The following is a 27,260-nucleotide window of genomic DNA, read 5'->3' on the forward strand; positions in this document are numbered from 1 at the left end:
ACTATGTTAGAAGCTACAGGGAAGGCTTGTGACTGCCCTCTTAGATTTGCTACCTTAATCAGGGTGATGAAAAACAATCAATCACAGTCTAGTATGAAGTAGTCAATCACAGAGGAAGAATGGGAAGCTATAAGAACATAGATGAGCATCTCACCCCATCTTGGAGGCAGGGAGATGCAGGAAAGTTTTCTACATGAAGTTGAAAAAAATATGGGAGCTTGGTGATATGAAAGGAAAGGAATGGAAGATTTCCCGGTGGAGGGAACAGCAGATATAACAGTGCAGCTAGTCCACAGTGCATTTGGAGAAACTGCAGCTTAGAACGTAGTAAGAGAAGAGCTGGACGCCGAGGAGGGATGATGGTGGGCAGGTCATGAAAGGTTTTTCCAAGTAGCCTGAAGGGTTTAGACTATGATATAAGCAGATATAGCCACTGAATGGAGGCACTAGTCAGACTGGTTTCTACCACATGCCACAGGACATCCTTAAGCTTTCCTCTTTCTGTAACCCATCTTTTTGCAGGGCCCTCTATTCTTGTCCACTATCACCATCCCTAAGTTTCAAGACCTTGTTCCAATACCACCTCTTTCTCTAGGAAGCCTCCCAACCCCTAACTGGAAGGGATGACCTACTCCGGGTAGAGTGGGTATGGGTATCTGTGTAGGTGCACTGTAGAGCATCACATACAGTATAGCGTAACAATCAGGATGCTCTGGAACCAGCTTGCCCCAGTTCCAAGCCTGGCTTTACTGCGTACTCTCTACGCTCCAGTTTCCTTATCTGTCAGGTGGAAATAACAACATTTCTATGTCAAAAGATTATCTCAGGGTGGAATAATTTCATGGATACATTTAACTCACTCAGAAGAGTGACTGGCCCAAAGCCAGCGTTTAACCAGTCTTAGCCTTCGTTACGTGTTGTGGTCCCCGTACACACCCAACTGTAGGCTCAGTCAACTTTGGACTCATCAGAGAGTAGAAGTCAATGTCCTCCCCCTATAGACAGTCACCTCTATGACCGCATACTCTTTCCTCAGGCAATTGGTCAACACAAGCTAGAAATACGCTTTCCTCTCACAGGCAACCGTGCAGTAGAGGCAAGAACCTTAAACCATGATTTGGAAAAACTAGATCCTCTTCCTGGCTCCTCCGTCTTAATCCCTGGCTGACCTAGGGCAAGTGCCTTCTCCTTCCAGAACGTCAGTAGTCCCATCTGTGCAATGGGAACGAGCTCCTAGGAGACTCAAAAAGACAGAGGGCTTGGCAGCACTTAGCAAACTGGTGGTGCAAACGTGGTTTCCATCTCCCAGTCTGCAAGCCACACCACCCATATTCACTTTCACTTCCGGAAGAAGCACGCTCCCCAGACTGGCACGCTGGCAGGCCGCCAGTTCAGGGAGCAGGTATACGTTCATTGGCCCCTCCCACTTTCACTGGCCCCTCCCACTGACTTGATGAATTTATCTCCTCCTCCTCCGGGGACTTTCCTAACTTCCTTCTGTAAAGGAAGGAAGGCGCACATGAGTACACTGTATATATAAATATGCTTGGGAAAGCTTTCCTCTTCTTCTCTCCTTCTCTTTTTTTTTTTTCTTAAACCAAACTTGGTTTCTGTTGTAGGCGGTGCATTCCCTAGCAGGGTAGGGCGGGGCACAGTGCGCTGTGGAAAGTGGAGGGGGGAGGGCAGGGGGAGGAGTAGGCAGTGATTAATTCACCCACTGTGAGAGCTGGGCTTCTATTTAATGGGGGGGGGTCTCTCTGCTCTGAAGGAGTTAGAGGCAACTCTAGGACCATCAGGGGCATGGCAGAGGATCTAGGGCCGGGCTTTGGGGAAAGAGCCAGTGTCGAAATGCTGACCGAGGACGGAGGCTACAGGCCCAAGGCCAGAGCTGGGCTAGCATCCAGGAGCAACAGTGCACGCTGCGCTCTGACCTGCTGCCTCGTGTTGCTCCCCATCCTGGCAGGACTCACCGCCTACCTGCTCCTTGGCCAGCTCCGGGCCCAAGGAGAGGCCTGTGTGTTTCAGGTAAGCAAGACTCCGCAGTGACCTGGGGGATTAGCAGACCCCCTGGGGCCACCTGGCCGCTATCGCAGCTCTGGACAGAGCTTCTTGCTCCATCATGGTCCCTGCTTCCATATGCAAAGGAAAGGTAGAATGTGAAAGGTGGAGAACTCCAATTTGGTTTTTATTCTCAGTATTTCTGGGGGATGAATTGTGCCTTTTTAGGTTTATATGGAAACAACCACAAGCCACTTATTTTAGATAATTATAATCATAGTGCACTGATAATTTGGGAACATTCATTTTCTTTTAAAAAAAATAAAAAACTAAATTACAAAACTAATACATAGTCATTGAAAAAAGGTAGAAAACACAGATAAGGAAAAGAAGATAATTATCATTACCCATAACCGCACAGAGTGACCATTATTAGCATTTGGGGATATATAATTCCATAGTTTTTAATACGATGGGATTGTTTTGAGTCTCCTGTTATGGTTTTGTTTATTGTTAGTAAACTCACAGCAGCATGATGATACAGATGGTTGTATTGTATTCTTATGTATGTAGATGCTATAATTCAATCAACTCCCCTTTCTTGGGTTTAGAAATATTCTTTTTCGAAACTCAAGAAAGAATCTCCTACCTGATTATTTATCTCTCTGGTCTTGGTAGGGGTGGGGTGTCAGGGAGCTTAGTCAAAAAAGAATACAGGGTCTAGGGAAAACAATGGTGCAATGGTGGGCAGGTGCTGACAGGTGATGGGGAAAACATAGTTCTAGACTAGGAACTTCAAAAACCTTAAAACCTGAATGTGTCATTCAAGGGATACCCTTTAAAAAAAAACAAAAACAACTCTCCTACATAATCTCTGGTAGGCAATTTAACCTCGGTCCAAAGTATTAAATTCCAGAGGGGAAAACAGGTTTTTCAGTTGGTTTAATTGGAAACCTGTTTTCTAAGCACTGCTGGCAACTTCAAAGCAGAGACCATGAGCAAGCCATGGTTAATGTGTAACTTTCACCACCCATGAGGGTCAGCCAACAGACTGAGATTCAGACAGCAACATCCACGGCCACATGCCATCATTCAGGAAATGTAGAAATATGCAGACAACTGGAAATGCTGTTCATGTTACAGGAGAATGGGAGGGCATGGCGGTTCAGGCTGTGATGCCTAGACCACCATGGGGCTGGTTCCAACAAAGTCAAACTGCAGCGTGCAGTCAGCATTCTGGACTCAGTCCCTCTTTAGCCAGAAAGAGATGGCTGTTCTTGAATGAGGCATTAAGTGGCTTCCAGTAACCTGAGCTCTCCTGCGTTCTGATGAAAAACACTCCCTCTGCCCCAAACGATGTCTGAGATTGCCCATGTCGTGTTGATCTAGAAGTCCATCAGGTGCGATGCCACGGTACAGTGGAGGCCAGTGATGTGCTTAGGAAGAGAGTGTGAAGCACAAGCTGGCGCTGCCCAGGAAGCCCCTCGAGGGAAGGAGCTGCATGCCTGCCCTGTTGCAGGCACTCAAGAGATGCAAAGGCTGGGCTTCCCTGGTGGCGCAGTGGTTGAGAGTCCGCCTGCCGATGCAGGGGACACGGGTTTGTGCCCCAGTCCGGGAAGATCCCACATGCCGCGGAGCGGCTGGGCCCGTGAGCCATGGCTGCTGAGCCTGCGTGTCCGGAGCCTGTGCTCCACAACGGGAGAGGCCACAACAGTGAGAGGCCCACGTACCGGGAAAAAAAAAAAGAGATGCAAAGGCCAATACCCCATTCTGTCATGGGGACCTTTGGAGCTGTGGTTTGGCCAAGCTATATAACTTAGAAGAAAAAGAAAGGAAAATGGGGCTAAGGCTGGGGCACATGAAACAATGGGAGTACTGAAAAGAAACACATGGCCCATTCAAAGAAGAGATTTAAGTAAGAATGCTTAAAGAGTTCAAAGAAAGGTCAATTTACTGAGTTGCAGACAGATTAATGAGAACCGCAGGGCCGGAAGCATCCTGGGGTTACCAACAGTATGAAGCTGATCACCATCCCTTGGCCTGAAGAGGCAAATAGAGGGAAAAGTTTTAGAGGAACCCAAGGAGACCTAAAACGTAGGAGAGGGCCTGCCTGGAGGAGCTGAGGGTTGAGTTGAGGAAGGCCATCTGCCAAAGCAGCAGGGAGGGAACAGAAAGCAGCGAGGGAAAACTCTGACCAGTCTGCCCCCAGCCTCTCATCCCCTTGGCCAGACTCAATTGCAAGCCAGGCTCAAAAGAGTCAAGGAGCAAGTGTGCCAGGAGGTCAGTGAGGGCTCAGGGCGTAGAGTGGATCCGCAGGGGCTAACAGACAATAACCAGCTCAAAAGAGATGCAAGAAGATGGGATTCAAGTGGGAAAACCAGGTCACCGGGACAGCTTGGGGACATAACAATGAAATGTCAGGACTCTTAGTCATCTGAGTTTGACTCCCAGCTCCATAACCTCCAGCTGTGTAAATAAGCACATGGCTCTTTTTTCTGGGGAGTCTGTTTCTCTTTCTACCAAAAAAAGATACTAATATCAGTTCTCTGACAGCACTAATAAGGTATATGCAGGAGCAGTTTATATGTTGGGAATGTGGGGAGAGCTACAAGTACGCGGGAACAGGACTCGACAGCACCATTTGTCATGCAGAGTTCGTCCAAAATTCTCCTTGTAATTGAAGTGACCATCTGTGTTAGGTAATTGGCTTTCTCCAGGGGAAAAACCAACTTCTAATTTCCTTATGGTAGTGTGGCAAATTGGAGCAAGGTGCCCACCTAAATTAGGCACCTGTCTTCCTACAGAAACTGGGAGGTGGGGGCATTACCTCTCCTGGTGTTCACATTTCAGAGAGATGCTCCCAGGTCACGGGGGCAGCGGGGGAAGAAAAGGCCTATCTGTTCTTCAAAAGGATTTAAATACATTTCAAAGCAAGAAGAAAGTACTTACAAGTTTTCTAACCTAAATGCTCTAGGAAAAAGGAAGGGAAAGAAATCTCGTCCCTTATTTTCAACAGGGGGAACTAAGCCTCTTATTTTTCATTTGCACTTGTTCTTATGATCTAGACCCCACAGTTAGTAAGACCTAGATCCAGAACTCAAACTCAGATCTGTCTCCCTCAAAGCCTGGAACATTCCACGAGCCCTGCAAATACAAAGCCCCACTGTGATCTGCCCGAGTGGACTCCCCCAGACTCACCTAGGGGCCAATAACCACCTTCGCCGCCACCTACACCCACTTCCCCCGTGTCCCAGCCTTGCTCCCCCCTCCTCTTCACCTCGCACACGCAGCCCCACAGTCCTCCTCTTCTGCCCACAGCCTTCATGACATCCATGGAATCTGAGGTTGTCTATGGAATGAGTTTTCCATTCCCACAGTGGCCAGGCAAAAGGCAATTCAATCCTAACACAAGAAAAATTGAGAGAGGAGAGTCACACAGACCTTCAGATACATTCACAGGCCTGAAGAGCTGGCTCGGCAGCAGCAGAGGATAAGCTGATGACAATGATGAATGACAATAATGACGACATGATATGAGCTCCCACCTCAGACTCGTAGAGAGCCCTCACAAACATGATCCCGCTGGATATTCACACCAACCCAGAGATGCAGTAAGACGGTGAGCAGTGGCATGTGGCAGACGAGGAACTCGGAGAGAGAGCGTCTGCGTGAGCACCAAGGTCACAGCGGGGAGGGACGGAGTCAAGTCTCAGTCGGCAAATCAGGTTTCTCTCGGCTTCCCTGTTGCCTCCCTTCCACCTCCTCCCCAACCATGGTCAAGCTCTCGATCAACGAAAATACTTTCCATCTGCCCTTTTTGTGGATGAATGAGGGGATCACCCTCATGTGTTGAGGAGGACAGGAAACAGGAGTATTCTGTGAAACAGGAAATTCTGTAAAGATGGGCCTGGTCTTGATTCTCCACACAGGAGCCAAAATTATTCTTTGGAAGCTTTCACTGCATTGTGTCACCTCTGTGGCTTCATCTTCTACCCCTTTCCCTTCTCTCCTGCCTCTGGCCTCTCAGCCACCCCGGCTTCCCTCAGTTCCCTCAGGACTCCAGTGCTCTCCTGTCCCCGGTCCTCAGCGGGGCCGTTCCCTCTGCCAGGGCTGCCCTAAGGGACTTCCTCATTCCATCCTTGTAGCAACCAGAGGAGGCCAGCATCCCTGAGAATCTTTTCTACTCTAATTTAGGAGGGAGTTGAGGCTTGAGAAGAGAAGGCTCAAAAGGACTTGAAAGGAAGAGAGTGAGCAGAGTACAGAAGCTCCCCGAGTTTCAGTCTTCCCATAATACCCACCCTACTGAAGTGCAGTGAGGATTCTAAGGAACCTCTATAAAGCCCCTCACAAGTGCTTGCAATATGGGCACTAGCTGGGTATTTGTCCCTTTCTTTCCCCTAAGTGGAAAAGCTCTTCACAGATTTATAGAAATTAAGAGATGGACGTGCCCTTAGTCCCAGGGCCAGCAACTATGACCCATGGGCCAAATCTCACTCACTGCATGTTTTATAAATAAAGTTTTATTGAAACACAGCCACACCCACTTGCTTACGTACTGCCTTGGCTGTTTTCACACTAAACAGAGGAGTTAATTATTTGTGACAGAGGCCATATGACCTGCAAAGTTAATATTTACTATGTGGCCCTTTACAGGAAAAGTTTGCTGACCCTTGATCTAGTCTAATCTCCTCGTTTTACACTTGAAGAAACCAAGGATCAGAGAAGGGAAGGAAAAGTTCAGGGTCACAGAGCAGGTTGGGGGCTGACCTAGAACTAGATACTATTTCTATGTTGCCTGGCCTCGTTCTACCAGAAAACAGGACCAACTCCTTTCTTGCTGGGTCCCTAGACCAGACTGTGGAAAAGCAACAGCAACTTGTGAGTAATGTTCCAGGATTTTATTAGCAGCAACAAAAACGGTCACCAGGACTGTTAAAAAATATTTTAAACTGGACTCTTCCTTCAGGGGTTGTGTAAGAAAAGATTCAACATGACAAACTTATTATCCAGTAAGTTGCAGAGCAGAAATCAAAATTAGATTTGAGAAGGTTGGGTTAACTGCCTTTAGGTGAAGTGACCATAAATATAGCATCGATTAAATATATCATGGTCCTTTCATGCAATGGAAAATTAAAATGAAGCATCTCTATGTGTAAGGATGGGGAATTTCTTGAAGATGTATATTAAGTGAAAAAATCAAAGTACATAACAGCATATAGAATGTGAAACACTTCATTTTCTGAAAAAATAATGCACATTAATATATATGAATGTATTTATAAAGGCATAGACTATCTCAGGAAGATGAACAAGGAGTCTGGTAACTCTGTTAGCATCCAGATGGGGAAACTGGGTGGCTGGGTAACAAGGGAAATGGGGACACATTTTTGAACCTATATCCTTTTGTACAAAATGTATATGTTACCTATACAGAAAAATACATATATATATATTATATTTTTAAAATACATACATACATATATATATATATATATATATATATATATATAAAATAGAGAGAGAGCAACACAGTAAAATGTTTTAGGATCTTTAGACTCCTGGAGAATGCTAGATAGATTTGCAACGTGGAAAAACCATGGGTCAAAAGTTCAAACCCAGTTTGATTTCTGGCTTAGCCACTTCTTAGCCATGTTACCTAAGCTTCCTGGCCTCAGTTTTTTAATGTATGAAACAGAGATAATTAGAAATAAAACCCTTAAAGTATCTGGCAGGGGGTGGAGGATTAGCAATTGTAACAGTTATGTCCTCGGAACTTCCCTGCTCATGGAAATTATGTCAAAGAGAACGAATTCTGCAGCTGCCCTGGAATCTGCCATCACCAGTCCAGAGAGCAGGTTCTGGCACTGGAGGGCTTTTCTTGGTCTCTGATATTTGTGAGCTATCCTCATGCCTCCTTCTGCACCCTGGTCTTGTACCCTCAACCCACGCTCCAATCCATCCTTTACCGGCTGCACTTGACCATGGCCTGGGCCTTCTTTTGGTCCTTAGTGGCATCCATTGCCTTCAGGACAGGTCCACCGCCCCCGCTCTGGCCCACAGGTCCCCAGAGGCCAGGCCTTTGTCTTCCCCGAGCACTGCTCCAGAACACAGGACTCTACGCTCCAGGCATAACCGAATGCACCACACTGGCTCAGCCCAAGCCCAGCACAGAACGGGGACTCAGCACTGTGCAGTGAAGAGTCAGGGATGCCAAGGGAGGCACTGCTTCCCAGGGCTGCACCACTGTCAGTCTCTGTCCTTCCCTCCAAGTCCTACGTCTAGAATCATCTGCACACATTTTCCTCACCTCTCTTTGGTCCCCTCCAATCTCACTTTCAACCCTTCCCGAAAATCCACGCAAGGCTCCTAGTCCTTGTTCCCTGCACCTCCTTTCTCCTACACATTCCCCTGAGACGCCCTGGTTTCCATCCAGACCAGCAGGACCCCACAGTGAGGCCAGCTCAGGCTTCAGAGGTACACAGATTAGAAGGAAAGCCATGGCCCCACCACATCACAACTGTGGCCTCATAATAATTTATTATATATCAGACTCCATTCTAAGTTTTTTCATATTTAGTGTTTTGAGAAGAGTACATGAGATCATGATATAAAGTTCTTAATGTGAGGTCTGGCGTATAACACGTGTACTACGTGTTTACCGTTGGTACTTCATGCATCATCTCAGTTAATCCTTGAAACTGCACAATGAAGAAAGTACTACTGTTATCTCCACTTTAAAGAAGATGAATCTCAGGCTTAGAAAATCGAAACCACATGTCCAAAGTCACACAGAGTGTGACACTGGGATTCAAACCCACGTGTACGCCCCTCCTAACCACTACGCTAGTGTGCCTCTGAGTATAAACCCAGCAAATCATTCACTTGCTGGCGGTGGTCAGGGGGATTTAAAAATGATACCCTAGAAAATGCCCTTCACATAGTAAGTGCTCATAAATGCTAGTTCCCTTCCTCCCCTGGGGACACCTAGCTATCCCTGGCATACAGAGGCACTCACTAAGCATTCCCCGGTTGGAGAGAAGGATGGAGAGATGCACAAGGTACCTGACCTCCCTAAGTCATACTACCTGTCTACAAAATGGGGAGTGTAACACACTTTCTTCATAGCATTTTGCTGAGAATTCTGCAAGGAGAAGTCCGGAAAGCTATTGCCATAAGGTAGATGCTCCACAGACATTACTTCTCTACAGACTCCACATCTGAGTCTTTTATTTCACTCAAGCTATTCCCTTGTTGGATGAGGACGGTAACGATAAGCCCCTTTGCAAAACACTGAGCACTCAGTGGCTGCCTCTGCTGTAGCCTCAAGGAGCCCTGGCACAGCTGGAGGAGAAGCCCAGCTCACTCCCAAGGTCAGGCCAGGGGCAAAGGGCAGAGAATCCAGAGAAGGTGAGGGTGCGCTGTCGAAATGAAATGAAGGGAGGGCAAGCGAGCAGGGAGAGTGAATCCCACACCTCCACTGCAGCTCCTGGCTGGTGATTCCACGATCCATTCATTCCCCCTTTAAAATCAACACGCACATCGCTCAACCCCAGCTTCCTCATCTAACAGACCACAGGCAGCCCAGCAGCCGCAGCACCGTGGCTATAAGAGATCATCTCCCAGCCTGGTGTCCTTAAGGAGGCCCAGGAGCTGACAGCAGCAACAAGCATGGAGTATGAACGGGTGGAGGGATATCCCATTCCCTAAACTCCTGGAGACTGTGAAACGGCAGGAGTCCAGAAGCAAACTGTGGACTGAGGAGGCCCCTCCTGTTGGGAGAAGGGGGAAGCCGTCCAGAGCTCCGAAATGATCTCTGTGCCACTGGTCATAAAGAGACACACAGGTGGCTTCTGTTTACCACTACAGTGGTGGGACCAAGGGGAAGGTATATGGAACCAAAAACACATACCACAAGGATTGATTGAGCACAAACACAGAAGGAAAGTGAATTGGCTATCCACTCTATGCGTCTGGTCTTTCGTAGCCATCACAACAGTCCTGGGAGGAAAGAATCATTGTTTACTTTTTGTGTGTGTGTGTGGTATGCGGGCCTCTCACTGCTGTGGCCTCTCCCGCCGCGGAGCACAGGCCCCGGACGCGCAGGCCCAGCGGCCACGGCCCATGGGCCCAGCTGCTCCACGGCACGTGGGATCCTCCCAGACCGGGGCACAAACCCGCGTCCCCTGCATCGGCAGGCGGACTCCCAACCACTGCCCCACCAGGGAAGCCCCACTGTTTACTTTTATTGATGAGGAAACTTGAGTCTTACTGAGATTAAGTGACAACTAGGAAATAATAGAGCTGGGATTTCCACATCTGCTGGGCTGCAAACACCACATTCTTTGCTCTGTACCACTCTAAGTGTTGCATGTAAAGACCCGTCCAGTTAAAGACCTAAACGTAAGGCCAGACACTATAAAACGCTTCAATGAAAACACAGGCAAAACACTCTATGACATAAATCACAGCAAGTTCCTTTTTGACCCACCTCCTAGAGTAACGGAAATAAAAAGAAAAATAAACAAATGGGACCTAATGAAGCAAAAGCTTTTGCTCAGCAAAGGAAACCATAAGCAAGACGAAAAGACAACCCTCAGAATGGGAGAAAATATTTGCAAACGAAGCAATGGACAAAGGATTAATCCCCCAAATATACAAGCAGCTCATGCAGCTCAATATCAAAAAACAAACAACCCAATCCAAAAATGGGCAGAAGATCTAAATAGACATTTCTCCAAAGAAGATATACAGATGGCCAAGAGGCACATGAAAGAATGTTCAACATCGCTAATCATTAGAGAAATGCAAACCAATACCACAATGAGGTATCACCTCACACCAGTCAGAATGACCATCATCAAAAAATCTACAAACAATAAATGCTGGAGAGGGCGTGGAGAAAAGGGAACCCTCCTGCACTGTTGGTGGGAATGTAAATTGATACAGCCACTATGGAGAACAGTGTGGAGGTTCCTTAAAAAACTAAAAATATAACTGCCATATGACCCAGCAATCCCACTACTGGGCATATACCCTGAGAAAACCATAATTCGGAAAGAGTCATGTACCACAATGTTCACTGCAGCACTATTTACAATAGCCAAGACATGGAAGCAACCTAAATGTCCACTGACAGACGAATGGATAAAGAAGATGTGGCACATATATACAATGGAATATTACTCAGCCATAAAAAGGAATGAAATTGGGTTATTTGTAGTGAGGTGGATGGACCTAGAGTCTGTCATACAGAGTGAAGTCAGAAGGAAAAACAAATACCGTATGCTAACACATATATATGGAACCTAAAAAAACGGTACTGATGAACCTAGTGGCAGGGCAGGAATAAAGACAGATGTAGAAAATGGACTTAAGGACATGGGGGTGGGGAGGGAAGCTGGGATGAAGTGAGAGAGTAGCATTGACATAAATACACTACCAAATGTAAAATGGATGGCTAGTGGAAGCTGCTGCATAGCACAGGAAGATCAACCAGATACTTTGTGATGACCTAGAGGGGTGGGATAGGGAGGGTGGGAGGGAGGCTCAAGAGGGAGGGGATATGGGGATATATGTATACATATAGCTGATTCACTTCGTCGTACAGCAGAAACTAACACAACACTGTAAAACAATTATACTCCAATAAAGATCTGGGGGAAGAAAACAACAACACCGTCCAGTGCACCGTAGAGGAGGATGAAATGAAACAACCTTGGAATCAAACACGTCCAGGTTGGATTTACCCTTGTGCAAGTACAAACAGGAAATTGCAAGAGGAAAAGGCAAAGGCAAATGTCTGTGTATTTCTCCTAGAAGTGCTGGGAGGATGTTATGGATCATAAAATATTTATGCCTTGGCAATTGTGGCATTTATGACGGCAAGAAATAGCTATCTCTTCCTGTTTATGAATATAGTAGAGAGTGAGTACAGAATATGGGAGAAAGGCTAAATGGGTCATTAGTTAAAATACGCTCAGGGGATTTTTCTGGGGAAATGCCAATAAGAGAATCTCAAAGACCGCATCGCTTCAGGCTCATCCATTATGTAGTCAGCTAATGTTTATGGGGCTCCTGATATGTGCCAGTCTGTACTTGGTCTAAAGGCTTAGCTCCCAGGCCTTTCATGTACTCTTTGCCTTTGGCTTACAAAGACTATAATCAGGTGATAACCTCTTCTGAGAGCAGCTGGAGTACTTACTAGCTGAGAAGCCCACACAAACACCAGAAGGACCTGGCACAGGGAAACCCTCAGCTAGACAGTAGTCTCCTCCTTCCCTCCATCCTTCTTTGTTCCCTGTTGGAAGTATTAGAGAATTCCGCAAATGCTTAAAGTAATAGGTCATGGTTAGTTTGAGTTAGGGTTTACCAATCTATATGCAGCCACCCCCCCCAAAAAAAAGCAAGAAGAAAAAAGGAAATAAAATCAAGTGAGACTGAAAATTCCCTGACCTATAAGAACTAAGGGGTGAAAAGCACCAGCTTACTTTGCTCGGGCTAATAAATACCAGGGTGGCAGGCAACCCACGCTCCCACTAATATGTATGCCCATCGGCAGACACATTTGCCTTTTCTGGCTCTGATTCTGGCCAACTGTCACAACTCTCAACAAACATTTCTAGAGCCATGGCTATGCTCCAAGCAGAGCCTGATGAAAAACTCTGGAGGCCCCAGTACTAAAAGATTATGGCTACCCACCTCTACATAATCACGTTTTTAAATTTAAACAAAAACTCAAAACTCTGCATGTATTCTAAAACTAAAGGGTCTCTTTCCTAGTTTTTTTAATTGTAAAACTCTGGCTACAGTCACTGAAGCTGAATTTTACTCCATCTTCTGCTCTGTTTTCTGCCTGTCTTACTGGTGCCTGAGCATCAGTGTATTTTGCCAAATGGATAATCCAGTGGGAGTGCCAGGCACTGTCTGAGGTGCTACAAATATAGTGGTGAGCAAGACAGGCAGAATTCTACAGGCAGCTGGAATTCTGCTAGAGAGAGAAAATCAATAGCATACAAATAAGTCATATCACTTGAGGGAGTAATAAATGCTCCGAACGGGAAATAAAATTGGACCCTGGTTCTCAGCCAGTGATTTGAGAAGGTATTTAAGGGGAAATAAATCACATTCCTCAGGGGTGTTCTTGGACTCCATGTCTATTCAGATTTGGAAGCTAATGTTGCAGTGACCAGCATCTCTCGGGAGCCATCATCTCCTTGGTATCCCAGAATAATCAGAAGTGATGGACATGAGTCAGAGTTGGAAGACAGTAAGCCATTTATTGACTTTTTTTATAAGCAACCATCTTGAGAGCAGGCATTGAGCCAGCTCACATGCATAAACCTTCCCTCAAAGACCTACTAGCTCATCCTCTCAAATCTCCTCTTCATTCATTCCTGCTTATCACAATAATCTTCCTCCCATGATAAACAGAGGGATTATTAAGAGAAACAGCAATGGAAGCCTTTAGATGTTGTTCTTGGAAACAGGGTCCCAGCTGATGTTCTTCGTGGAGACTCTTGGAATGTTGTGTTCTTCAAACCTGCCAACGGGCACTATCTTAGCCTCCAGATGTTTAGTAGTATTCCGGGTGGGCCACTTAAAACCCACACACATCCATCCATATATGAAAATAAAATGTGTCCAAGTTACAGAAATCCAGCAGAGCAAATAAGGAAATGTGTTCACTCTCAAATTCTTGCTAATGACAATGGGACTCTGAGCCAGAAGAAATGCTCCAGACTCTTAGCTGAGGGTCTGCTTAGACAAAAATAAGTAGGATGTTCAAGAAGGTTTCTCAGCAGAGAACTAAATGAAGTAGAAGGTGGCCAACCAAGGCAGCCATTTCCTACACAAGGGGATGCAACCAGGCTCTTCCAAATTCTTTTTGAGAGTTCACCTTCAGTCTTCTGCCTTGCCAAAGGATCGAGTCCTTTGTCAGCTCTGTCAATAGCAAGTAAGGAAACAGTCTACAGAATAAGGCCATTTCTAGGCTGCTTCTCCACCTCCCAAGCTCATCAACGTTATTGATGCTGGATAAGTAGTCATGTCGATTGGTTTAGGTTTTCAAAGACTATGGTACTCATGACCCTATGCTAAAAGCGTATAATATATTCACTTGGCAGCAGCAATGCTTGCAGTTTCCCAACTGCTCCTGTGCTCTGTTGGGCCTCCTTACTCTTGCACAAGCTTTTAGCCTTGTCTGAAATGGTCATTATCTTTACTACCTGGTTAATACTTGTGAGTATTATATACCTGTGAGTATATATAAGATGCAGTTCAGGTGTAATCCCCCCTGATTCTCCCACTTCTGGGCCAGGTTCCTGTTTTCTGGTCTCTGTGTTTCCCCCACTGTCAGAGTGCAGGGAACCACTAGTACTTATCCATCCACCTCAGCGGATGAGGGGCTTGCCTGGAAGTTATAAGGAGCAATGGCTGAGGGCTTGGGATTCTGGAGCCAGTTGACCTGGGTTAAAATCCTGCTCCTCCGCTTTCCAGGTATAAGACACTGGGCAAGTTTCTTAATGTCCTAAGCCTAATTTTCAGTATGAGGATATAAATAGCATCCATCGTGGAGAGTCACTGCCAGGCTGAAGGACATAATGCACGTGAAGGGCTTAGCACGGCCCAGTGCCACTACTCAGTGAATAAATGGTAGCTACATTTACTGCCTTTTTCATGTCCCTTGAATCACTCACCGTGGCTGCCTCTCATGGCTGGAGTACAGAGAACTTGGAGAAGGATAAATAGTAGGTACCAAGACTGGGATGGCAGTTGGCACTTTGAATGCCAACGTAAGTATTTGGGACTGTGTTAAAGGTTATGGGGAGCCACTGAAGGTTTATGAACAGAGACGTGTCTCAAAGTGGTGCTTTAGAAAAAGCCCTCTGAAGGCAGGCTAAGAGATGGGTTCAAGAAAAGGAGGAACCAGGTGGAGGAAGCTCTGTTAGGAGCCTATGGGAAGAATCCCGGAGAGCAGTGTGCTGAGGCCTGGGGTAGAGGCATGAATGAGAAAAACTCCAAAATAGAAATGACAGCTTGGGTTTGCGGAAGAAGAAAGAAAGAAATTTCAGGCTTGGTAACTGAGGAGAGGCAGTAGTGTTGCCATCAACAGAATTAGGAAGTGGAAAAAAGAGCACTGGAAAGGGGAGAAAGTCAGTTAGGCATTCAAAGACAAGATCTCTGCCTTCAAGAGGGCTTCCAATAGAGGTTAGGTAACATGTCTTGGAGTAAAAAGACCCTGGTGGTCTGGGCTCTAATAAGATCACTGTTATCACAGGACTGCTCACAGACCTAGACTCACCAACGACACAGCTGCATCCACACAACCACACATGCATGTAGAGAATCCATGCACACAACACCAGACCATAGACACACGTAGACACACAGATGCAAAAACACACTGACTCATACTCTCTTCCACTGATGAAGCTGTCTTCTCTCATACTCACATGGACATACAATTTCTCATTCACAAGTACACGCACACAAACACACATGAATTTTAAGATGTAAAATGACAAGTGTTCATGGTGACATGAGGATCAGTGGTCTTGGGGACCGTGTAGTTATGAGGATCAAATCAGAAGACTCTGGGTTGAGTCAAAATTGTATCAGAGAAGAGAACATTGGAAAATGTAAGAGAGTGATGTCATTCCTAAACTAAGAGCTTGGTTTTGCTCCTGAGTTTATATGCAGGTCTTGTGAATGGTGGTTCTTCATTTTCCATGCATTCTTTGCATTGACTCATACATTTTCTTCATCTCAAATCTGGGAGTTATCTATCGCTGGGGTTGTAATTATCCCCAGTTTTCAAATGATGACACCAAAACTCAGAGCGGAAGTGTCTTGCTCAAGATTATATTGTTAATAAATGGTGGAACCAGGATTCAAATTCAGGTCTGTCTACCCCCAAAGCAGTTACTCTTTAACTACCATGTGGTATCTGAAATGGCTCACAAACTAGGGTTGCAAGAATAAAAAAGTCTTCATATATTGCATGGAAACAAGGCAGAATTGTGGAGGCTGATGAGAAAGACAGCATAGTCATTATTTCTTTTTTGGTATCACTTTTTGCAACAGTTCTAATTTTTAAATTGTGCTGAAGAAAAGAAAATAAAGCAAGTGAGGCTATTTGTTCAAATAAAAGAAGAAATGATAAGATGACAGAGTGCCCTAGAATGGAACAGGAAAAGCTCTCAGGACAAAACTTTAAAGTTGAGCTTCAGAGACAAGCATAGGAGAGAGAAAGGTCATTGGGGTGCTGGAAGATGAAAGAAGAGAGCTTGGGTGCAAGATTCCCATCAACCCAATATTCTCATTCCCATTTCCCTTATCTCTGAGTACTGAGGCTGGGTAGCAGCAGCATCTTAAACACGCCCATAACATGGGCAGCTGCATGGGTATGGGGTCAAAAGGACCACAAGATAATATGAACCATATCTTTCTTTCCCAATAGACTCCAAAAGGACAGGAGCTTGGACCTTCACATCAGCGATCTTGTAAGTGTGTTCATATTTTATGCCTTTTCTTGTGGGGAACAAGCACATTTCTCATAGTCTGATACATGGGAAGTTAAGATGCAGACCCAGAGGAAAAGAGAGGCTCCTCCACAGTCACTAAGAAGGCAAAATGGTGCCATGGCCAAGTGCATGGCCTGTGGAGCTGACAGCCTTTAGGCAAATAATTTCACCTTTCTCTGTCTCAGTTTACTCACCAATAAAAGTGGTTATAATAGTACTTACCTCCCAGGGTTAGTGTGGATTAAATTAGTTAATTCCTTTAAAGATATTAGAACAATACCTAGCACATCAAAAGTATGCAATATCCTTAAAAAACTACAAATAGAATTACCATATGACCCAGCAATCCCACTACTTGGCATATACCCTGAGAAAACCAAAATTCAAAAAGAGTCATGTACCAAAATGTTCATTGCAGCTCTATTTACAATAGCCAGGACATGGAAACAACCTAAGCGCCCATCATCGGATGAATGGATAAAGAAGATGTGGCACATATACACAATGGAATATTACTCAGCCTTAAAAAGACATGAAATTGAGCTATTTGTAATGAGATGGATAGACCTAGAGTCTGTCATACAGAGTGAAGTAAGTCAGAAAGAAAAAGACAAATACCGTATGCTAACACATATATATGGAATTTAAGGGAAAAAAATGTCATGAAGAACCTAGGGGTAAGATAGGAATAAAGACGCAGACCTACTGGAGAACGGACTTAAGGATATGGGGAGGGGGAAGGGTGAGTTTTGACAGGGCGAGAGAGAGTCATGGACATATACACACTAACAAACGTAGTAAGGTAGATAGCTGGGGGAAGCAGCCGCAAGGCACAGGGATATTAGCTCGGTGCTTTGTGACAGCCTGGAAGGGTGGGATGGGGAGAGTGGGAGGGAGGGAGACGCAGAGGGAAGACATATGGGAACATATGTATATGTACAGCTGATTCACTTTGTTGTAAAGCAGAAACTAACACACCATTGTAAAGCAATTATACCCCAATAAAGATGTTTAATTCATAAAAAAAAAAAAAAGTATGCAATAATTTTTCCTTTTATCATCAATAACATCATCTTTATCACTGTAGTTAGAACACAGTTGTCCAGTATAATCATCTCTGAGAACCAAAAGGAAATGCTGAGGCCTTCTGGAGAACTGATAGGGAAACAGAGGTCCAGAGAGGGAAAGGGATTTGCCAAGGTCATATAGCTACAGAGTAGTCCCCACCTAGTTCTGTTAGGACATCCAGATGGCTCAGTGGATATGGTTAAAGGGACTATGAAGAAGGCAAAAGGCCAACCAGCTCCCACAGAACCAACAGAAGCAAAGGAGAGGCGAGGTGAGCTTTGCTGAACACCAAGCATGTGCCAGGAATCGTTCTGAGCACCCATCATCCATGGGAGGAATTGATGTACCCGTGGTAGATACGAGAAAGCAGAGTCTCAGACAGGATGGATAATTTGTCCAAAGTCATGGGGCCAAGGTTCATTTGTGTTCAAGATTATTTCTCCTGAGGCTGCCTTGTCCCTGCCCACCCCCAAAAAAGACCTGGACCAAACTGCAGGAGAGGAATGTTTCTCTCCAGCTGCAGGCACCACGCAGCTCACCAAAGGCTGTCTTCACTCCAATCACCCTCTGACTCATAGAAAGCATTTTTCTCCTTTCCTTACAGACGCACCTCCTGGAGCCGGTGGGGATAAGCCAAGGGCACACCTGACAGGTAATCCTTCTGGGTGTGTTTTCCAGGAGACTACGGGCCCTGGGCTTGAGGTTTCTTTCAGTGTTTGCCAAAACTCATTCTTGTAGCTTTAAACTGGAAACCACACCCTTTGGTAACAGACTCCTCCTCTCAGTCAGGGTCTTCAGATGTCTTCCTCCCTCAAAGTGTCCAAAGCCCCATGTTTCTTGGGCATTTTCTTCCAGACTCTATCAGCTCTCTTCCATATCTACTGTTTCTCTTTCATTCTCACACTCAATCATTCAGAAATGGCTTTCCTCAGATTCAGAGATTCATGTAATTTTGAATCTAGTCAAAGATGAAAGCTCCCCTAAGCCAATTTATTGAGTCCATTCAAGAAGTTATTGGACACTTACATTCAGGTAGGTATTTCTAAAGAATTTTCATTGATGTAAAGAGATTAAGAGCAGTCTCTTAACATCACCGGTTGGCCAGATTCCCAAGTCTAGTGTCAAAATTCCTGACACCTCACATCTGGAGTCACATATACCTCTATGACTCCAGAGAAAAGAGCAAGACAGTGCAGAAATACGTGTTAAAAATCCATTGATACTACATATAAAATAGGTAACTAATGAGAACCTACTGTATAGCTCAGGGAACTCTACTCAGTGCTCTGTGGTGACCTAAATGGGAAGGAATCCAACAAAGAGGGGATATATGTATACGTATAGCTGATTCACTTTGCTGTACAGTAGAAACTAACACAATATTGTAAAGCAACCATACTCCAACACAAATTTTAAAATAAATAAATAAACTTTGCTGAATCCATTGAAAAACTAGAAAGTTAAAAAATAAGCATATTCTTCTGATCTGTAAGAAAACCTGCAACCCACAAGGGGATATCCTTGTGGCCCACAACACCTGTCTTAACGTTTGACCAAGAGGGAACTGCGGTGAGTCCTGAGTGAGGATTAGGACCAGGGAGATGCCAGTCACCATCACTTACCACTTGCCTCTAAGAATGGGGGTTATTGAACAGGCTGGGCAGGAAAATCCTAGAAACTGAGTATGGAGATGCCAACCCTCTTCCTATTGAATGGGGGGAGTGGAAACGAGGAAAGGAATCTAGGTTCTACTGAGCTTTTAATATGTACCAAGCACTGTGGTAGGCAGTTTACATCCAGGATCTCTTTTAATCTGCATATCAGTAAAACAGGATGGGGAAACTAAGGCTCAGACAACTAAATTCACTTATCCCAAGTCACAGGACTAGGAGGGTTGAGATCTGAGACTGACTCCAACTGTTTCCATTACAAATACTTCCTACTCAATCTCCTACTTGCTGCTGTGTTGGCCTAATTGCATACCAAGTTAATAGAACTTGCTTTGTCTAGAAAATACATGATTTTTGCTTTTAATCATCTGAGATGAATTTGTTAAATCTATTGCATCACCCACAAAGAAGGAGTAGAGACTATAAGAGGTGACTAATAAAAATGCCCTTTACAGATTTTGCAAAGAAGCAACAGAGCTCTCCAGGGGCCACTTAGTGCAGGGGCCAGGGGAGACACACATTCTGAAAATGTGTCATAATTGCAAAAGAAGCCATAGTCTAGTCAGCAATGGGAAAGACACTTTAGAAAAATCCAGGAACCAGGTTTTTGGTCAATTACCAGGTAAGAAGTTTGCTGAACACTTACTTAAATATGACCTATCCCAAAACTATGGCCAGCGGTGCATGATGGTAATTGCTATGGATTTCAAAAGCGGTTGTAGGAAATTAAAATGTGTTTTAATTTTTTCTGAAAAGTACTAGTTTTATTGCAGGTTATCTTATTTGAAATCAATGGTTTGAATCAATGGTGTGATTCTATTCATTTTTTTCTGCTATAGATATAACCTCATAAAAAGCATTCATTCGTATGTTCTATATAACATATACTTGTAAATAATGCAAACATAAAAACATATAAAAATATATTAAATGAAACAGGCTTATTTTTTAATCTGTCAAAATGAAAGATGTTAGTTTATTTGAGGAAAGAAAATAAATATGTATTGAGTAACACTGTATCCAGCCTTCATGATAGATATGTCCATGTCTCTTTCACTCATTTGATCTTCAGAAAAACACTATAAGGGAGCTTTGTCTCCAGTTCACAGACAGGAAAATGAGACTCAGAGAGAAGAACCTACATGATACAGAGTCGGAAGCCCGGAGCCCCAGTCCCTTTCACTCCACAACTCAATTATATTTTGTCTTACATTTTGGCCCTCTTGATGTGGAAGAAGCATTTACAAAATCTTCTGGATCTCTGGTGTTCTGCATGCTAATTTTTTATTAATTACTGCCTGTGTTTCATGTGGCTTTGGACCATGCACTGGAAGGGAGTAACAAGGAACATGACTCTCTCTCTCTGCAATGCCCTCTTTCTGTAGCAGAGCATTTCTGAAACCAGAAGCCTAACAAAAGTAAATGTAGTTTAGAGGATATTCCTAATTCCACATTTAAAAAAAAAAATTAACCATCTCTTAATCCTTTCCACAGGTATTATTATCTCCTTTTCCTTTCCTTTTTTTTTTCTTATTTGTTTGTTTTTTAAGGAAAGGTACATCAAAAAAGCAAATCTTCGCTTAGTAAAGAAATACTTTAAGCAAAAGGATTATCACAAGGTGGGGAAGTAGGGGAGGTGAGGAACTACTGCAGTCAGGAGAACCTCTGACCATAAAGTCTGCAAGTGTCTCAAGAGTTAGGCTAAAAGGGTTTTTCTTTTACAGAGAGGAGGACCCAAAGCTGAAATGAACCAGGTGTGGGGAAGTGGGATGAAAGGTTGGCTTGATAGGCTCAGAGAATGGTTTACCCTGAGGCCAGCCTATTTTCAGGAGGCTGGTTCAGGTTGAGGGTCAGGTTGAAGGTGGGCCGAAGTTCAGGGGCCTGGAGGAAGGAGAGAAACTTAACTAAAGGTTGGTTAAAAAACATTTTGTTCTGATGAATCAGTGAGGACAAAACAGTCCAGCTAATCACTTATGAAGCAAAGAATGGGAATTGGGAGGGTCTGGTGTCTGGCCTTGGCACAGGTAAACAAGGGAGGTCATCCATCAGTTTTATCTAAGTCACCGGGGAAGAGGAGTTCTTTGTTGTAAGCTGTTTTCCAAAACACAGAGGAGTAAGGAGATTTTTTAACCTTAACTCTTTTCCGTGATCACAGGGCTCAGGAAAAAATTCAAAATTTTCGAATAAGAAAACTCAGGCTCAGAGAGGCAAAGCAATTTGCTTGAGGTCACCTACCTAAGATGCTACTCTCTGAACAGATGTGTTATGTCCACTCACATATCCTCTACTCATTCCTCCTCAAGGAACTTGTTAGCTGTTGGTTTTATCCAATCTCTTTACTCTTTGAAAATGATTTAAGACTCTTTTTAGAAAATTCCACAGGTTCTGACACAAGCAAATGAAACCTCCCTCTTGTCTTTGCAGTTGTGAGACAAACTCCCACGCAGTCCTTGAAAAATCAGTTCCCAGCTCTGCATTGGGAACATGAACTTGGCTTGGCCTTCACCAAGAACCGGATGAACTACACCAACAAATTTCTGGTGATCCCAGAGTCGGGAGACTACTTTGTTTACTCCCAGGTCACATTCCGAGGGACCACATCCGAGTGTGGTGAAATCAGCCAAGGGAGCCGACTAAACAAGCCAGACTCAATCATCATGGTCATCACCAAGGTAACGGACAGCTACCCTGAGCCAACCCAGCTCCTAATGGGGACCAAGTCAGTGTGTGAAATAGGCGGCAACTGGTTCCAGCCTATCTACCTAGGGGCCATGTTCTTCCTGAATGAAGGGGACAAGCTGATGGTGAACGTCAGTGACATCTCTTTGGTGGATTACACAAAAGAAGATAAAACCTTCTTCGGAGCCTTCTTGCTATAGTGGCAAGGCAGATGTCATTGTGTGAAGGTCCTCTGCCTCTCAGCTCCTAATTTTCCTCATTCATATGTAATTATAACTGGAAGGTTTTTTTTGAACATCCATAGAGACAGTGGTTAAGCCATGAAATTTAGGGGCCCAAAGTTCACACTTTATGTGCCTTACTGATGAGAATACTAACTGGAAAAAGGCATAAGAGAACAGACCTATTATCATGGTTTCTTGGAAGAGTGGTGAGTTTCTAAACATTAAAACACTGATTACCAGATGAATGGAACATTTCCACGCCTTCCTACTACACATTTATCACCAGAGGGCCCAGATACTGTTCAATTTTATTATGAAGCATTTGCTTCGGTTCAGGAACCTTGAAAACAAAACCTAATGCCCTAGAAAACAGTGTAAACCCTTGAGAGGCAAAATCCTACGTCAGTTCCTCTAAACACATACTTTAATGCCTTGCCTACCAAAATGAAGAGAGCTGATATTTCTCATAAATGTTCTCAAAAAAAGAAACTGATTTTCACGCCATCTATGGCAAGTGAGAAAAACTACCTTTCTCTTTACTATGTACACATGCATCAAAACAAGCAAGTGTGAGTTCCCACATGTGTATGTCGAAATACATACAACAATAGCATCTATTCAGAACAGTGTTCTTGAGCGCCTTTTATGTGTGTGCTACCTTAACCCAAAAGACACTATGAAGACTTGAGACAGACTCTACCCAAATGTATATGAATACCACTAGACGGCTTCTGGTCAAATATCGCTCTACATATTCCAAGGACTAATTCTAAGTTCTAACAAATCAGACACTGTTACAGAAGATTTCTGAAGCTCTCCTGACTGTGTAATATAACCAGCTGGTTAGGTCACTCAAAAAACTTGAAGACAGAGTTCTAGCTAACAGACCAATTATGTAACAAACTTAACTGATGCCAAGAGACAATGGACTTTTTCCCTGGGGGCGGGGGGGGGAATATCAGTCACCAAATCTGGAGATGTTAACCGAGATCTGCTCTGAGGTTTGATTCACAACTTTATATGCAGAGCGTTATATGGGTATTTTTCTCTTAAAATATTCAAAGGGATTTAAATGTGGAATTGGCTAATCAGCCCAGCCAAGGCATCTTTCCTGAAGAAGAGGCTGAACATTGAGAAGGTCCTTCCATTGCTTCAATGAGTTCATATCCTCTAATCTGTATGAATTTTCTGCACTCATATGTCAAGGGTTGGAGAGGCATTTCTGCTCTCTTAGCCTCTGTTGACTTGTCTGTAAAGGAGGAATCCACCAATCTGTTTCCCAGGATCAAATGAGCTCATGGGGATGAAACATGCTAACTTCGAGCATTCTGTGAAGTCTGAGAGCATGTCAGTGTGACATGCGGAGTGATCTCCAGCACCTTGGTCTCTATAATAAATGTTCCCTATTGTGAGAGACCTCACAGGTTGGTCTGAAAGCAAATTTGGCAATGACATCACTCTTACTTACTCTTTTCACCAGGAGACTACAGCGGCAGAGACATGCATTATGGGGTTCCTGAACATGATGACTGGTGTAGCAGTACTTGATCAATATCTGTTGAGTTATAATTAAATAAAAATTAACTTTTAATTTCTGAGTTGGGAGGTTAAGGTTCTAAAGCCCTCAGCTTCTCAAAACAGCGCAGGCCCAGCATGAGCACAGAGCAGGGCACGGTCACCTCCACCTGGTTCAGAAGTGACTTCACAAGGGGAGTGAAGCCTGAGTGACTCCTGAAAGGAGGTGGGCAGGCAGCGGATGGCCTCAGGGAAAGGGCATCTCAGACTAATTACCCTTTACTTAAAGCAGAAAGGAAAGGTTTCTCAGTAACTACAAACCTAGCTTGATGAGAGAATGTTTCCTCAACTGACTCCTAGAATAGTATTTATTGTTAAATCAGGAATGCTTTATCAATGACTCCAGTCTGGCTCCAAGATCAGAACTAACACCCTATTAGGGAAAGAAAATGCTCTGCCTGCATCCCCACGAGCACACCCAGCAACCTGGGATATGGCAAAGGATCTGCATGCATAAGAGTCCAGAGTCCCCTCCACTGAAAGGAACCCCTATACCAAGGGCCCTCAAACCTTCCCTCTCTTCCAAAGGGCATCTGGAAGTTTATCCAACAAATAGGAATTTCCTACTATCCTAGAAGACTTGAGGCTTTGGAAAAATCCCTGCCACACATTTGTTTTGCTCCTGTCACAAGCTTGTTTATTGAAGATTGTATTGTGCTCAAGTCTTCACTGCTGAATTTGTTAAATTCTCTCTGATATTTCTTTTACTGTTCAGATAGGCCCAGCCAGACGTTCCTAGTGGAACTCAAGTCAGAACTTCTGTTTCCTAGGCATGATGTCCATAGCAAAACTTAGCATACTACTTGGGAGAGTGAGGTGGGAGAATGCTTTTTAAGAATGTGATGGTCCCCTAAAAGGAGTAAATGGGGTGCATCCAAAGATTTGGAAGGGAAAAAGGCGCATGCTTATGTGCTTTAGAAAATAGTTAATTTAGGGAGAAAATGTTTTACCGATTCCATGTCTCTGAAAAGGCTGAATTCAAATCAATTCCACACTTACTGAGTACCTACTTGCCCTGGGGATACAAAGATAAATTATTTTAGTCTCAGACATATTCATTCTAACTGCTTAGCACCTCCATTGTCTGCAGATCCTTTAATTTATTTTGGTTGTATTAGCTAATTAATTAGCTAACTTTAGACACATGGATATTTTCTCATTACAAAAATGGGTGCCATTTGATGAAGGATGATCATTAACAAAATGACTTGTGTTTACTCTAAGTGTTTTTTTAAATAGCTATTCAAGGATAGTTCTCCATAAATAAAAGGGGGGAAAATAAAGGTACTTTCTGTGCTAAAATCCATTATTTAAGCCACATGTAGAGAAAGGTTTATTATCTCCTAGACTAGAGTTTGGCCATCAACACCCATGAAAATATTAGAACTTTATGGATAACCCAGATGTTTTGAAAAGCCTGTGTTTCTCAGCCAATACAGAAGCCATGATCAAAATGCATGGAGTCACTAGTATTTTGACCCTGGTTTAGATCTATTTGGAACAAAATTGCTTAAGCTACTAAAATTCCTAGATTTTTTTGACTAACATAATGTAGAATGTGAAAAAGTACACTTTCACATCCAGAAAGGTGTCTGGTTCAGTTCAATAACTAGGCATGCCAGAGCCCTTGCCTCTATTTCAGTCTAGGCTATGTCACCGCAGAGGAAATTCCACCTCTGTGATCGTCAATAACCCCTCTGGCTTATAAAAGTTCAATTAGCTCACTGTGCACACGGCAGGTCTGTTGCCAAGTTTCTCTCGCAAGGTATTTTCCCAAGTCCTCTCCCTGTCGTGTTTCCATGATTGTGACACTGGGGATTAATTCTTCAGCACAGGACTCTTTACACGCTACACCTTGCAAAACACATGCAGAAGCCACTTGCCTCAAGACTTCTTACTCTCCCAGGACCCAGAGTCCTGGAAGTATTCTGCCATTTTTAGGAGAAATTTTTTAAACGATGTACCGCTGTCCTGGATATTAAGAGCTATTGCATCACACTGGCAGCTGGGCCTGGGAAGAATTCAGTGGACTATTAACCCCTGAATGCTTTTGCTCCAGCAGTGAGAGTGAGGGTCAGAGTAGTCACATCTATGCCCTGCTCCACTCTGTTAACCATATTTACAACTTTCCAAGCTCTGACACACATTTACCCCCTGCCATCCATTCCATCACCCATTTTAAGAAGAAAATACCATACCAGCTCAGACAGGACTTACTTGCTCAGGACTACACAATGGGTTAATGGTGATCTAGAGCTAGGATCCTGTTCCCCTGAATCATAATCCTAGGCTCACCCAATTACCCTCTGCTCTTATTAAATAGTAATTAATAATAACTGGAGGAGAAATTGGAGGAAGACATGAGAAATATTATCAAATATCTATGGGGTGACGTAGAAAGGGGGAAGAAATTTCTTCCATGTCTCCCTAGAGGAAAAAGCTAGGGCTAGTAAGTTGAAGTTACAGGGTTACCATTTCTGGCTTGATATCCAAATGAACTTTCCACCCCAAAATAGAATGTCCCCAGATACTGATTGCTCGGTCCCAGAAGACATTCAAGCAAAGGGCTCATCTCAAGGCTTTTGTAGAAACCATTCCTTCATTGAGGTGAGAGAAAGGATTGAGCCAAAGGATTTCTGAGGTCTTTTCCAAATCTTTGATTACATGGTCATTTTTCAATTGACTTCTGCGTGTTCTATTTGATCATTAAGAACCTAGCAGGTCTTGTCAAGAGTTCAGGACTTCTAGCCTAGAAGTGGTTGCCATTTCCCACTTGTTCAGAGATTGTCCAACACAAGTGACTCTGAGATGTTGACCAACAGAGCACGTCATGGAATTTTAGAGCTGACGGGATCTGCAGAGCTTATCTGCTCCAAGTTCCATCATTTTAAGGATGAAGGAAGCAAGGCTCAGAAAGGTGACGTAAATGGCCCAATGCCAGACAGTAGCTAGTAGCAGTGTGAGGCTAGAATGCGTATCTCCTGACACCCAGCCCAGCAATCTTTCCATGTCATCCACGACTCAGTTATTTTCTTGAGCATATGTCACATGGCAGCACTTACCTAGATGCTGGAGAGCCAAGGCAAGAGGGAGTATGACAGGCAAGTCCCACCACCATGTTGCATATGCATTCAGGAGGAAGGAGACACACAATGCTGAGTAAATAAAGTAGCTGAACTTAATCAGATGACTTTATTTATAAAGTCATTAAAATATGTAACTTCCCCCCTTTTGTTTCAGGGGTGAAAAGATTAAACAAGTATAGGTGTTTATGTGGTTTTAATGATAAGCCCCATGTGCTTTTACTGATTTTATGTTTTATGTTAAAACATCACAAACCCGAGGTAAACTGCATATTGTATGTTGTTGGATATGTATTTAACTGATATGAGCGCCCTGTCTTCCAGCACTACTGTATGAATTCCAATCACTGTGAATGAAATGTTGTACGTGTTTGAAGTATTTAATAGATGTAACTTAATAAATTGGCATTGAAAGCTGCAGAATTTTAGTAATTAGATCAA

At 43.9% G+C, this 27,260-nt stretch overlaps 1 protein-coding gene across 2 annotated transcripts; it reads left to right on the forward strand.

Moving 5' to 3' along the window:
- Positions 1-1,752: 1,752 nt before the first annotated feature.
- On the forward strand, positions 1,753-27,260 carry TNFSF15 (TNF superfamily member 15). 2 transcript variants are annotated; one of them, XM_032636400.1, is made up of 5 exons: positions 1,753-2,025; positions 16,457-16,499; positions 18,193-18,240; positions 21,683-21,930; positions 23,642-27,260. In XM_032636400.1, exons 1-5 carry the CDS (start codon positions 1,801-1,803, stop codon positions 23,732-23,734), a joined length of 657 nt encoding a protein of 218 aa, XP_032492291.1. In that variant the 5' UTR covers positions 1,753-1,800; the 3' UTR covers positions 23,735-27,260. The 2 variants fall into 2 exon arrangements, with proteins under 2 accessions (XP_032492291.1, XP_032492290.1); XM_032636399.1 differs by lacking the exon at positions 23,642-27,260 and having other exon boundaries at positions 21,683-23,092.

The sequence above is a fragment of the Phocoena sinus genome, chromosome 6 (assembly GCF_008692025.1).
Source record: "Phocoena sinus isolate mPhoSin1 chromosome 6, mPhoSin1.pri, whole genome shotgun sequence".
Classification (NCBI taxonomy): domain Eukaryota; kingdom Metazoa; phylum Chordata; class Mammalia; order Artiodactyla; family Phocoenidae; genus Phocoena; species Phocoena sinus.

Bases quoted from the DNA above. Each gene is read 5' to 3' on its own strand.
- TNFSF15 (XM_032636399.1), top strand. From the start codon at position 1,801: ATGGCAGAGGATCTAGGGCCGGGCTTTGGGGAAAGAGCCAGTGTCGAA. The intron at 2,026-16,456 runs GTAAGCAAGACT...CTTTCCCAATAG, and splicing joins GAGAGGCCTGTGTGTTTCAG to ACTCCAAAAGGACAGGAGCT. The intron at 16,500-18,192 runs GTAAGTGTGTTC...CTTTCCTTACAG, and splicing joins ACCTTCACATCAGCGATCTT to ACGCACCTCCTGGAGCCGGT.